This window comes from Microcaecilia unicolor, chromosome 3 (genome assembly GCF_901765095.1).
Source record: "Microcaecilia unicolor chromosome 3, aMicUni1.1, whole genome shotgun sequence".
Lineage (NCBI taxonomy): Eukaryota > Metazoa > Chordata > Amphibia > Gymnophiona > Siphonopidae > Microcaecilia > Microcaecilia unicolor.
In genome coordinates this window covers 382,961,099-382,975,704 of record NC_044033.1, presented here as the reverse complement: position 1 = coordinate 382,975,704, position 14,606 = coordinate 382,961,099, and the positions used below count along the sequence as shown (strand labels likewise).

Sequence of the window (14,606 nt, the reverse complement as noted above, 5' to 3'; positions counted from 1 at the left end):
GACAGTTTAAGATGCTGGATACAAGGAGGGAGAGATGCTTCAAACAAAGAAGGAAGATGTTTGGAAAAAAAACATTGACTGACAGGAAAATTCTCACATAAATGATGACATGGGTGATGAGCATTTGACTTTTTTCTTGGAGGTATTTTTCATGACATTTTGACATTAAAAAATTGTCATTTTGAATTTTCTGTTTTTCACAAAACTTTGGCTAAAAATGCCTCACTGCACTTATCAAGATGCCTCATATGCCATTTATGTGAAAAATTATCTTTCAGCCAATTATTTCATTTGAAACATCTTTGTTCAACTCAGCAAGAATTTCCATATCATGCTAAGGACATGGATTCATGTTTTATTTTTCAAAATGGATAGCCACATCAAGTGATTAAGAGCCCGTAGATCATATATTTGACTCAGACATAGGAAAATCAGGTACAACTTGGGCCATTTACATATAGCATCAATATTTGGGGTCTTATATGTATTTCTTATATGTAAAACCCTATTCTTATACATAGATATTTATATTTTCCCCGGATTCTATATAGCAAGCCTAGCATTCTGCACTGAAATTCAAGCGGATTCTGTAACAACATATGTAATTTAATGTGATCTGTAATTCAGAGCACCTACATTTTAATGCGCACAGATGAAAAGGGACATGGTTATAGGCGGGAAAATGGGTATTTTGTGGGCATTCCAAAATTTACATGCACTGTTATATAATATGGCCCTCTCCACCTAAATCTATGCGCCAAGTTTTCATTGCTGTAAATGGAGGCACACAATTTTAGATGCTTTGATATCAACGAAGCATATTCTATATACTGCGCCTAAATCTAGGTGCCATTTATTTGTTTATCTTGTTGGGCAGACTGGATGGACCGTATAGGTCTTTATCTGCAGTCATTTAGGTGTAAATGTTTTCCATGCTGATTTTTTAGCCCTTTATACTTATATATTTGGCAGTGCCAGCTATATATTATATATATATAGTGCTGATGAATATAGGAATGATTTGAAACATTTATTCCCAAAACATTTTATTAAAACCAAGTCAAATAACAGGTTTTGGCTATTTCACATAAAGCAAGAAGTCTCATTTGCATATGAAGCCCCTCATTTACATATCTGCCTGAAGCTCAAAAAAGAGCATAAATAGATTTGAATAATTTCAAAGAATGGAGTGAATGGAGCTATGTTGCTGGGAGCATTTTATAAAGTCCACTGCAGTGCCCCCTAGGGTGCCTGGTTGGTGTTCTGGCATGTCAGGAGGACCAGTGCACTACAAATGCTGGCTCCTCCCACGACCAAATGGCTTGGATTTCGCCGGGTTTGAGATGGCCAGGCCCGGTTTCCATTATGGCTGAAAAACGAAGCTTGCCATCTCCTCTAAACCCAGCGATCGATTTAGCCGGCCCCAACCGTATTTCAAAAGTACGGTTGGCTCCGCCCCCTTGCAGAGCCGGCCCCGAAGATGGCCGGCCATCTATTTGGCCAGCGCTGTTCGATTATGCCCCTCATTGTATCCCTGAGTATGAAATTTTCTTAGTAGCTGTGTCCTGTTTCCCCCTCTCCCTCTCCCATCCCCATACCCGCACACAAGTTTCCACTCTGGGAAACATCCTTAAAATCTGAGGGAAAAAATGTCAGGAGATTACCTATTACAGTGCTTCCTAATCACAGGATTCTTTTCAAAACCCCCACACAAAAAAGGGTGTCTTTCTACAGCTGCCCCTCCCCCCCCCCCCCCCCCCCCCCCCGGCCAAAAAATGAGTTCTGAATCAAAGAGGAAACTCAGTCTGTGTTTGTCTGTCAAGCTGTAAATATTTAATCACCAGAATGTAATCAGATCCATAGATATAAGCCAGAATTCAAAAGTGGCTAAAGCAACGCTGTCCTCTTCTGTCCTTCACGTCTCCTTCAATATAACTCTTTCTTTTTTCACTTGGCAGCAAGAAATTCTAAAAGGTTGTTAACAAAAAAAAACCTGTAAGGTATTTCCATAACCAGTACTAACGGGTTTAGACAATTGCTATTCTTATAGAGATTGAATCCACGTTCTTTCCTGCGCTACCCTGTGTAATAATCTCAGTGTGTGTGCCCGTGTCTCAGGTTCTAGCAGCATCATGCAATATTCATGCAGAGGGATCAACTTGCAACTGCTCCAAAAAGCCTTCCATCTCTGACCAAAGCAACCCTTTTCTTCTGCTGCTTTATTTTCGCTCCTTTGGTATATTTTGACTATATTTTCTCCTCACAAGAGAGCTAGGCCTGGGATTGACTTGGGCCAGATGTGCTGAAGCAAACAGTGTAAGGAATTTAACATTATTATTTTGTTGAATAACTGGTTGGAACTTTGCAGAAGTTGTGTGTACTTGCGGTATGGTGGAATGAGTGATGAATGCTACTGGTGACACGGTGTATGGAGGTTACCTTGGGTAGGTGTTGTCTTATCTCTTCTTGTTTTCTCTGTTTTCATTCCTGGGAGGGGGAATGGAGGGTCTGATCAATAGGCAGATGGAATGTAAAAAAAGTGGGAGACAAGAGAAAAGATCACATAGATTGAATATGCGGGCATTTCCTAAAGCTTGACACTCTCTAGTTTGCTTTTGATGTACTTTACCGTTAAATACTTAAGTTGCCTTATTTGTGATTCAAGGGGTTTTGCATTAAGCCAAGCTGTAAGGCTTTGTTAATTTAGATTCCTTTTTTTTTTTTTACTAATCATTAAAGAATTCCTGTACAAAAAGATTTGCAAGCAAAAAACTCATTTCTATAAGCAAGCACTAGATACAAGAGACCTATAAAACCTGAACATTTCCATCCAGACTAGTAGTATCAGTTAGCAACAACACAATATGCATTCAAAGTGCTATTTGATAATTTCATAAGCACTTTAGAGTAATGTCGAAGCCACAATAGATGCGTATAGAGGGGAGCGATGGAGCAGGGAGACATAGAAGGGCACTGAAAGTCAAGTTTGTATGCATTGGGAGACAGCAGGTACAGTGTGGCACAATTGTATATTTTTTAATTGACTCAGTTTATACTTTCGATTCAGTTTTAGATTACACTCATTCTTAAGTTCAGTGTTAATGATTTACAAAAATGGTTTCTGAAAGCAAAAGGAGAGGGGGGGAATTGGGGGTATACCAAGGAGGGAATTGTAAGCAACCCTTAAATTGAGAATCAACCAAGGAGCATTTCCTGTACATCTTCGTTTTCTGAAGCTAGCAACTTACTAGGAATGCAGGAAATCATTCTAGATTCCAAATGCCACTTGGACAAAGCAGAAATAATTGAAAATGGGACTTCCATTCTGTACTAAAATGATGCATTTGGCAGCTTTTGAGTGGTCTTTTCTGTAGACATAGATTGCAAGAAAATCCTTGCTGGATCAGGCCCATACACATAATTACAGTGTACACATTTTCCACTGTTCAGCAGTGTAGGAAGTGCTGATGACTAAGGTTAGAGCATTGTACAATGAATCGGAATAACTTTTAGAAATGAAGTTAAATCCAAAGTTAACTTTAGACTGGAATGGGGCCAAGTACAGTAAGAAATTGGTTCTTTAAATCTAGAAAATGTTTCCTATGTGCCATGGAAATGAGCCTTACATTGTGAAATGCCAAAGACCTATACTATGGCTTGCAAAAATTATCAGAACAATCAGATCCATGAATTGATTGTAAGCTGTTTCGAGCAGGGACTCTCTCTTTATGTCCAATGTACAGTGCTGCTATAGAAATGATAAGAAGTAGTAGTAGTAGTAAAGTTCATAGTCTTTGCATTATGCACTATTTACTATCTGGTTGACATTTGAAATGATTTAACTGGCCAGAAACAGCCACTGGCCAGTTAAATTACTTGTTTGGAGCTAACTTAAGTAGTTATCACTGCTGAAAATTAGCAGTTAGCAGCCAGCGCAGCCTAAATCAGATATTTAATCCTGAAGCCTGTATAAACCGGATATTCAATGCTCACCGCCACCGGCTGAATATGTACCCCTGGACATTCAATTCTTTAGACATTTTGATGCTCTTTGTGGCTCTTTTACAAAGGCGTGCTGAAAAATAGCCTGTGGTAGTGTAGACGCATGTTTTGGCCGCGCAAAGAATCATTTTTCAGCGCACCTGTAAAAAATGCCTTTTTAAAATGAAAATTGCCATGTGTCTATTTTGGGTCTGAGACCTTACCTGCTAGCCATTGACTTAGTGGTAAGCAGGGGCGTAGCCAGACTTCGGCGGGAGGGGGGTCCAGAGCCCGAGGTGAGGGGGCACATTTTAGCCCCCCTGGTGCCACCGACCCCGCCGCTGCTGCCACCACCACCAACTTTGCCCCCCCAACTTTGCCCCCCCTGCCAACGACCCTCTTGACCCCCTCTCCTGCAACCAACCCTGCGACGGCGGGTTGGTTGAGGGAGGGGGGGTCAAGAGGGTCGTTGGCAAGGGGTTGGGATCCCCTGCCAGCAAAGGCAGGTGACGGCGGGAGGGGGAGTCAAAAGGGTCATCGGCAGGGGGGTCCAGGGCCAAATCTATGGGGGCCTAGGCCCCCCTGGCCCCACATAGCTATGCCACTGGTGATATGATCTCACTGCCTGATTACCGCCTGTGCGCCAGAAAATAAAAATATTTTCCGGCACGCGTAGAGGACGCACATCAAAAATGAAATTACCTCAAGGGCCATGCGATAGCCGAGCGGTAAGTCAAAATTGATGCACATTGGGTGCGTGTAGGCACCTACACAGCTTATTAAAAGGGCCTCTTTGTTAATTATCATCTTGGTGCTGTTTTTGGTGTTAAATTGTTTCTTAGGTCACCCTGGCTGTTTTGTGCCTGGATACTTGTAACTGTCAATCAGACTTCAGCCACTTTCTGTTCAGTCTGTGTTTTCAGTGTCAAATGTAATAAATGAGATATAGGAACTCCAATAATTGTCCTCATCAGGCCACACTGCAATGTGGAAGCATTCATGTCACTGACCTCAGGTTACTCCAGGCAGCTTCTTTCCTTCTCCTCTGATGCAGGAAAGCAAGCTGTTTTCTGCCTCAAACAGCTCAGTAATCTAATCTAATCTAATTCATGATTAATAGACCGCTCTGATCCCAATCTAAGATTCGAGGCAGTTTACAATTCAAAATTCACCAAGGTGAGCAATGATAAAATATTAAAAGAAAACATGAAAATGATCTATAATTTATCAAATAAAAAGGTTTTTAACTTCTTATAGAATTGCATATAATTTACTTCTAGATGAATCAGGGTAAGTAGATTATTAAAACGAATTCATGTTATATTGCAGGCAGCTAAATCCATACTGATAAAACACAAGCACTTTCTCACTATGGGCCTGGTTCCCATTATCCTCTGCTTTCTCTTGCTCAAATGATGATCACACTAAGAAAGCTTACCAAAAGCTTGGGGGTGAGAAGGGCAATTTCTTAATAGGGTGCCTAGACTTATGTGTCTAGAGGTCACACTTTCGGAGCCTATTCTATAAAGGAACATAGATGCCTACATTTTTCATGGACTGGTTCCTGGGTATTTTTTGATGAAGATCTCCAAGTATGTACCTATCACCCATTGTGTTCTCAGGGAGAAAGGTTTTTTGTTCTTCCCTCAGCTAAATCCTGTCATTTACAACGAGTACCTGCTTGTGCTTATTCCTATTCAGTTGTTTTCTTTTGGAATAAGCATCCTCCCTTTTGATGATTTCTTGGGGTTTAGGAAAGCTGTTAAAACCGTACTCTATAATTAAACTGTACTTTATACTTAGGGGTTATGTGATTTATAGGATAGCTGTTAAAGCTGAATTTTTAAGAGTTATGCAAGTTTATTATTTTTTATGGATTTTATATTGTTAGTAGTTTTTGTCTTATTTTGTTTTGTTAATTGATTATGTATATTCTTTTGTAACCTGTTCTGGGCTTTATTGGGAGGCTTAACATCCAAATACAAAATAAATTCCGCAATAGAATTTGAGCATAACCGGGTATCCACATGCCTAACTTTTCAGCGCTCACACTTATGCCAGCCATAGTACCAGTGTAAATGCTGCAGGAACATTTATTTATTTATTTTACTTATTTGTTGCATTTGTATCCCACATTTTCCCACCTATTTGCAGACTCAATGTGGCTTACAATAATACATCCTAACAATCGTCAATCAAGAGCAGATAAAACCATTGGTTACATAAAGAACAAGTGTAGCATAATGGATAAAATCAATTCAATAAATCAGAAAACAGACTGATTAAACAATTCGATAAATCAAAAAACAGACAGATTCTCTAGTAAGTAATGATGTGTTGGAGTTCCTGTTATTGATTATTATGGTAAGTCTTGTTAAAAAGGTAGGTCTTTAGTGATTTTCGGAAGTTGATAAGGTCATGAATATTTTTTACGTTAAGTGGTAGTGTATTCCACAGTTGCGTGCCAATGTAAGAAAAGCAGGATGCATGAACTAGTTTGTATTTTAAACCTTTACAACTAGGCAAGTGGAGTCCCAAGAATGTATGTGCTGATTTTTTAGCGTTCCTGCATAACTTAAGTACGTAAGTTGAGCACCAACTATGCCCCACCCATATTTAACCCCCCATATATGCCTCACTGAAAAATATACATTGGGGTAGATTCAGTAAAAAGCACCATACGTTATGCACCGAGAAACAGACCACTGCAGTTCTACATAGAACTACATGTTCTATTTATAAACATTTATTAACACAGCTACAATACTATATCCTAAAGCAAAATAATAAAAAATATATATTTACAGTTTGTTGTCTCTGGTTTCTGCTTTCCTCATCTTCTTTTCACTGTCTTCCTTCCATCCAGCATCTGTCTTTGCTCTCTCTCTCTTTGTCATCCAGTGTCTGCCCTCTCTAATGTCCCTTCCACCCACTGTCTGCCCTCTCTCTCTCTGCCCCTTCCATTCACTGTCTGCTCTCTCTCTCCCTTCCATCCACATCTGCCCTCTATTTCTGCCCCTTCCATCCACCATCTGCCCCAGTCTGCCATTTCTCTCTCCACCTTCCATCAACATCTGCCCTCTCTCTCTCTCCCTCCCTTCCATCCACATCTGCCCTCTATCTCTGCCCCTTCCATCCACCATTTGCCCCAGTCTGCCCTCTTTCTCTCTCCCCCTTCCACCCACCATCTGCCCTTTCTCTCTGCCCCTTCAATCCGTCTGCCCTCCCTCTCCCATCCATCTAGGGTCTGCCCTCCCTCACGCTCCCCCCTTCCATCCAGGGTCTGTCCCCACCCTCCCCAATCCCCTTCTCCCCTCTGGGCTCCCCCACCCTCCCCAATCCCCTTCTCCGCTCTGAGCACCTCTGGGCTCCCCCACCCTCCCCAATCCCCTTCTCCCCTCTGGGCACCAGTCTGGGCTCCACCACCCTCCCCAATCCCCTTCTCCCCTCTGGGCACCCATCTGGGCTCCCCCACCCTCCCCAATCCCCTTTTCCCCTCTGGGTACCCATCTGGGCTCCCACATGCTCCCCAATCCTCTTCCCTCTGGGCACCCATCTGGGCTCCCTCCCCCACCCTCCCCAATCCCCTTCTCCCCTTTGAGCACCCCTCTGAGCTCCCTGACCTGATCCGACACTCCTACCAGCTCCGTTCTCCTGCTCCCACCCTGTCCTGTTTTTAAAAGATTTTTTCGAAGCGCTGGAGTGGCAGGCAGTGCCTCGCGTCTGCCCTGCTAGTAAAAATCTCCTCGACGTCGTCGTCGGGCCTTCCCACATTGAGTCCCGCCTGCCCTCGCGGTAATAGGAAATTACCTCAGAGGAGGGCGGGACTCAATGTGAGAAGACCCGACGACGACGTCGAGGAGATTTTTACTAGCAGGGCAGATGCGAGGCGCTGCCTGCCACTCCGGCGCTTCGCAAAAAAATTTTTTAAGGCAGGACAGGGTGGGAGCAGCGGGAGCGGAGCACCTCCCCCACCTGCTGACACCTGGGGTGGACCGCCCCCACCGCCCCGCCCTTGCTATGCCACTGCTGACACGCCCATGACCCTCCCTTGACCATTCACATTTTGGAGTTGTACACTAGATAAATTATGTGTGCTGTTTACAGATTAGGGATGCATATCAGTTATATATACAACCACTAATTAGTGCTTATAGCACTTGTTAAGGCCAATGTTTGCTAATTATCACCAATTAAGAGCCAATTGAGCACTAATTAACCAAATAGTTTACACGCACAGGTGACCCTATTCTATATATGCATGCCCAATTGTGTGCTTAACTTTGAGTGACATTTAGAGCATGGGAGAGGCTATGTAGATTTAGCAGTTATTTGCAAAATAGCACTTTGGTACCATGCCAGCATTGATACATAGTAACATAGTAAATAACGGCAGATAAAGACCTGTATGGTCCATCCAGCCTGCCCAACAAGACTGTCCATCCAGTCTGCACCTGTCTTCAAGAAAGCAATTTTTTGTTGCAAATATGAAACTTAATTTTTTTTAACTAGATGGAGATCATGTCAAAAAGTTGCAGTAAATCGGGATATGACAAGACATGTAGGCGTGCACTTATGCAATAAATGCTCTTATTTTAAACATTTATGCATGTAACATGTACATACTTGTGAATGCCTAGGTTATAGAATTGCCCCATTGTTGACCGGAGGCACAAAAGGAATGCCTAGATTAGCTCCCATCTAGCAAGCAGCTGGCCCATTGACCTATTTGTATAAACTTGCCTCCAGTCAGAGAATTCTTTGTGAGCTGCAGGCTGGGTACATCATTAACAAGAGCTGCTACTGGTTTATCTGTTGATTGCATCCTTAGTCTCACCTAATAATCACAGTTTTATGGCTCACAATTTGTGCGCAGATAAATCTTTTTTTTGTGTGAAGACAAAAATATTTAAAATCAGGATTGTCTCAAATCAATTATTGCAAAAGTATACAGCCAATAGCAGGAACATAAATTAATGTTCCTGCTGTGGGCTGTATACTTCTGCAATAATTGATTTCAGACAATCCTGATTTTAAATATTTTTCTTCACAAAAATCATTTTTCCAGTATGTATTCCATAGCTTTTCCGCTCTATCAATCTGCTTCTCACCTCAGTCACTACACATACATCTGTTACACCGCAATCACTACTTATGGCCCCTGTCCACATTCTCTTCCTTGCCCTGTCCCTTCCTAGTCTTTTTCCCCTCCCCCCACCGCTGTCTACCGCTGGAACTCATTGCCCACCCATGTCCCCTCCCGTCCTGCTCGCTACAGCAATACCCTATTCACCCCCGTCCCTCACCACTTCACCTTCTCTCTTGTCCCCCTCCTCCTTCCTAGCTCTTAACCTTCAACACTTCCTTCCTGCCACTAATCCATCACCATTCCTCCTAAGTGCACCCCGTCTTCGTCGCCTTCATCGCTCGACCTCCCCCACCCTCCTCCGCACTCTCTTGCTCCTCCTCCTGCTATCCACGGGAGACATTAATCCTAATCCAGGCCCCCCTCACCTGTCCTCCTCCTATCCATGCAAACGATTCCGTGATGTCTCCAATCTCATTTCTATTCCCCTCCTCCCCCCCTCTTCCCTCCCCTTCTCAAGTGCCTTGTGGAATGCCCACTCGGTCTGCAACAAACTGCCCTTCACCCACGATCTCTTCATCTCACGTTCCCTTCAACTGCTCGCCCTAACTGAAACCTGGCTCTCCCCTGACGACTCTGCCTCAGTCGCAGCCCTTTGTCATGGAGGTTATCTCTTCTCCCACACTCCCCACCCAGCTGGCCGCGGTGGAGGCGTCGGGCTACTACTCTCGCCCTCCTGTAGTTTCCAACCCCTCCTCCTACTGCAGTCTCACTGCTTCTCATCCTTTGAAGCACACTCCATCCGACTATTCTACCCATTGCCACTCAGAATGGCAGTCATTTACCGCCCCCCTAATAAATCCCTCTCTTCCTTCCTCACCGATTTCGATGCCTGGCTTTACGTTTTTCTAGAACCCTCATCTCCGTCCCTCATTCTCGGAGACTTTAACATACACGTTGATGACCAATCCGACCCTCACGCTTCTCAGTTCCTCACTCTAACATCCTCCTTCAACCTCCAGCTATGCTCCATCTCCCCTACTCACCGAGACGGCCACTGTCTCGACCTCGTCCTCTCCTCCTCCAGCTCTCCCTCTAATTTCCACGCTTCAGCTCTTCCTCTCTCCAATCATCACCTAATCACCTTCACACTACTTCACCCCCCCCTCAGCCCCGTCCAACTTTAACCACTACCTCCAGGAATCTCCAGGCTATTGACCCTCCCACCCTATCCTCTAGTATTTCTAATCTCCTCCCCTTCATCATGTCCTCCGAGTCTGTCGACAAGGCTGTCTCCGCTTACAATGCCACTCTCTCCTCTGCTCTGGACACTCTCGCACCATCCACCTCCCATCCCACAAAGCGTGCTAATCCAGCCCTGGATGACCCCTTGCATCCGCTACCTTCGCTCCTGCGCCCGATCTGCTGAACGCCTCTGGAGGAAATCTCGCACCCATTCAGACTTCCTTCACTACAAATTCATACTATCCTCCTTCCACTCCTCCCTATTCCTTGCCAAACAGGACTATTACACCCAATTGACCAACTCTTTCAGCTCCAACCCCCGTCGTCTCTTCGCCACCCTTAACTCCCTCCTCAAAGTGCCCTCCGCTCCCACCCACCCCCCTCGCTCTCTCCTCAATCACTGGCTGATTACTTCCGCGACAATGTGCAAAAGATCAACCTTGAGTTCACTACCAAGTCATGTCCTCTTCACCCTTCAACCCTCGCCCTCAACCAACCAACCCAGGCCCCTTTCTCCTCCTTTCCTGTCATCACCGAGGAGGAAACCTCTCGCCTTCTTTCCTCCTCGAAATGCACCACCTGCTCTTCTGATCCCATCCCCACCAACTTACTTAACATCATCTCTCATACTGACACCCCCTCCATCTGTCATATCCTCAATCTCTCTCTCTCCACTGCAACTGTCCCTGACACCTTCAAGCACGCCGTAGTCACACCTCTCCTCAAAAAACCATCACTTGACCCTACCTGTCCCTCCAACTACCGCCCCATCTCCCTCCTACCCTTCCTCCCCAAAATACTTGAGCATGCCGTTCACAGCTGCTGCCTTGATTTTCTCTCCTCTCATGCCATTTTCGATCCACTTCAATCCGGTTTTTGCCCTCTACACTCAACAGAAACAGCACTCTCTAAAGTCTGTAATGACCTGTTCCTTGCCAAATCCAGAGGCCACTACTCCATCCTCATCCTCCTCGATCTATCCGCCGCTTTTGACACTGTCAATCATGACTTACTTCTTGCCACACTGTCCTCATTTGGGTTCCAGGGCTCTGTCCTCTCCTGGTTCTCCTCCTATCTCTCCCACTGCACCTTCAGAGTTCAGTCTCATGGATCTTCCTCCACCCCCATCCCCCTATCTGTTGGTGTTCCCCAGGGATCTGTCCTTGGACCCCTTCTCTTCTCAATCTACACCTCCTCCCTGGGCTCCCTGATCTCATCTCATGGTTTCCAGTATCATCTCTATGCTGATGACACCCAGCTGTATCTCTCCACACCAGACATCACCGCGGAGACCCAGGCAAAGGTATCAGCCTGCTTATCCGACATTGCTGCCTGGATGTCCAACCACCACCTGAAACTGAACATGTCCAAGACCGAGCTCATCGTCTTTCCACCAAAACCCACTTCTCCTCTTCCTCCACTTTCTATCTCAGTTGATAACACCCTCATCCTCCCCGTCTCATCTGCCCGCAACCTCGGAGTCATCTTTGACTCCTCCCTCTCCTTCTCTGCGCATATCCAGCAGATAGCCAAGACCTGTAGCTTCTTCCTCTTTAACATCAGCAAAATTCGCCCTTTCCTCTCTGAACACACCACCCGAACTCTCGTCCACGCTCTCATTACCTCTCGCCTGGACTACTGCAACTTACTCCTCACCGGCCTCCCACTTAGCCATCTATCCCCCCTTCAATCTGTTCAGAACTCTGCCGCACGTCTTATATTCTGCCAGAACCGATATACTCATATCACCCTTCTCCTCAGGTCACTTCACTGGCTTCCAATCAGATACCGCATTCAATTCAAGCTTCTCCTTCTTACCTACAAATGCACTCAGTCTGCTGCCCCTCACTACCTTTCTACCCTCATCTCCCCTTTCGTTCCCGCCCAAAACCTCCATTCACAGGACAAATCCTTCCTCTCTGTACCCTTCTCCACCACCGCCAACTCCAGGCTCCGCTCATTCTGCCTCGCCTCACCCTATGCTTGGAACAACCTTCCTGAGCTCATGCGCCAAGCCCTCTCCCTGCCCATCTTCAAGTCTCTGCTTAAAACCCACCTCTTCATTGCTGCGTTCGGCACCTAACTCTTACCGTCCAGTAAATCCAGACTGCCCCAATTTGACCGTTCACTTGTCTACTAGATTGTATGCTCTTTGAGCAGGGACTGTCCCTCTTTGTAAATTGTACAGCGCTGCGTAACCCTACTAGCGCTTTAGAAATGTCAAGTAGTAGTAGTAGTAGTAGTAGTAGTACAATATTGGCCTGCCTTCAGCTGTCACCAGTGGTTTGGATCTGTTTGGAGCTCCCTGAGAATATCATTCAGGTGTTGGATATGAATGTTTAGGTTAGTGTGGGGGCAGCCTGTGTAGGTGGGAGAGACTGCTCAATGGCTGGACATCCTTGTGGGTTCATTGAAAAAGTTGCTGTATCAAACTATGCTAATCAAAATGAATTCTTATTCTTTACAAGTCATAGAAAACTGCGTATTTCAACTTAGTGACCAAATTATTATTTTTTTTTTTTTCAATAATACACTAACTTCAGGAGTGGCCTAGTGGTTAGAGAGGTGGACTTTGGTCCTGGGGAACTGGGTTTGATTCCCACTACAGGCACAGGCAGCTCCTTGTGACTCTGGGCAAGTTACTTAACCCTCCATTGCCCCAGGTACAAATAAGTACCTGTATATAATATGTAAGCTACATTGAGCCTGCTATGAGTGGGAAAGCACAGGGTACAAATGTAAGAAAAAAATACAGCTCATTTCTGAAAGGATAACAGTTCCCTGAAAACAGTGATTACAGTATGATGCCATTTTAACTGGTTCCAAACATGTCAAAAATTGAACAGAACACAATGAAAAATGCATCTGATTTTGTTTTACTGCAGAGTGGGCAAAGGAGTATTTTCAGCTATGAAGCTGGGCAAAACTCGTCCACCCAAAGAGGACAACAAAAGGCAAGGTACTGTACTACACAAATGAGCCTCCACGTGTTCTGTAAATAGTGCTACATATACTCCATGAGCCTGGAGGGGTTATTTTAAAGCATCTCCATATGTAAACAGCAGCATTTACATGTGCAGAGACATATATGACAATTTCAAAAAGCTGCTGTTTGCACATGGAGATCAAATTATTCAGAGATTTCAAGGGGATGAAATGGGAGGTGTTGTTTAGGCGTGCCTTGGGCAGAACAAGAATCTACACATGTATTCTCCATTTTATAAAGGAAATACACATTTATGGGACTAAATTTCCCCATCAGGTTTTACTTCAGCACACACAGGAATTATTTAAAGTGTTTGTTTCGACCAGGTCTTTAAGGATTTAGGGGTCCTTTTACTAAGCAGCAGTATAAGTGGCCTTAGCATGCCATAACTCAGGTCTTTCCTGCACACTAACCCCCACATTCTATATATGGTGTCACTTTCCCTGTCTATGCAGAGTATGGGCACCGGAGGATCGGACGGCCATCTTGGTTTTGGGCTTGTTCCAGGTTTGGGCAGCCATCTTAGTAGGGGGCAGCTTAGGTTATGGCAGCCATCTTGGAGTAGGGCAGCTTCAGGAAGGAAGCCCATATTTGGGCATACGGTGTCACCGATGGGGGCAGCCATCTTGATTTCAGCTGTGCTAGTTTAGGCCTAATTTCTACACTATTTAAGACTCTGCCCTCAGTCCTTCCATGCTTCGGCTTCTACTCAGTTCGCTGTTTAGTTGCAGTGCTTTCGGATCTTCGGTTGTCTGTTGCCTGCCACTGCCACTCCTTGGCAGTGGCCCAAGGGCTCACAAACCTAATTGCTGCTTTGAGACCTGACATATGGTGCCTTAAGTTGTGTGTGCTAACTTGGCCATATAGCCAAATTGAGCACACAACTTAATTGATTAACAAGCCAACCAGTGCCAATAATTGGTATTTTACAAACAATTAGCGGCACTATTTCAGCTTTCTAGGTGTATTCTATAGCACTATGCACGTAAATTCTAATGCATGCAGTCGAAAAGGGGGCATGGCCATGGGCATGGAATGTGCAGATTATGTTTGTTTCAAAAAACTATATGCACTATTATGGAATACACCCGATCTGTGCCTAACTTAGGCACAGATATTTAGGTTTTACATGGCCCCTAAATGGTTGCACCTAAATTTTACTCACAAGAATGGCGCATGAGCATATTCTATAAACTATGTGTAACTTTAGGCACAGTTTATAGAATCACACTAACTATCTGGTTTTTTTGTGCCAATTTTTAAGGCGCCGTTTATAGAACGTGGCCCTAAGGCCTTTTGTGCTACAGC

The 14,606-nt window shown here is 44.6% G+C and overlaps 1 protein-coding gene across 4 annotated transcripts in view; it reads left to right on the top strand.

Annotated features, from left to right (window-relative positions):
* The window catches only part of OTOF (otoferlin), a 762,055-nt gene that overhangs the window by 516,816 nt on the left and 230,633 nt on the right, over positions 1 to 14,606 (top strand). For all 4 annotated transcript variants that reach the window (XM_030198653.1, XM_030198655.1, XM_030198656.1 and 1 more), the window contains one exon: positions 13,198 to 13,271. In XM_030198653.1, the coding sequence (XP_030054513.1) occupies positions 13,198 to 13,271 (74 nt within the window). The remainder of the gene's footprint in view (positions 1 to 13,197; positions 13,272 to 14,606) is intronic.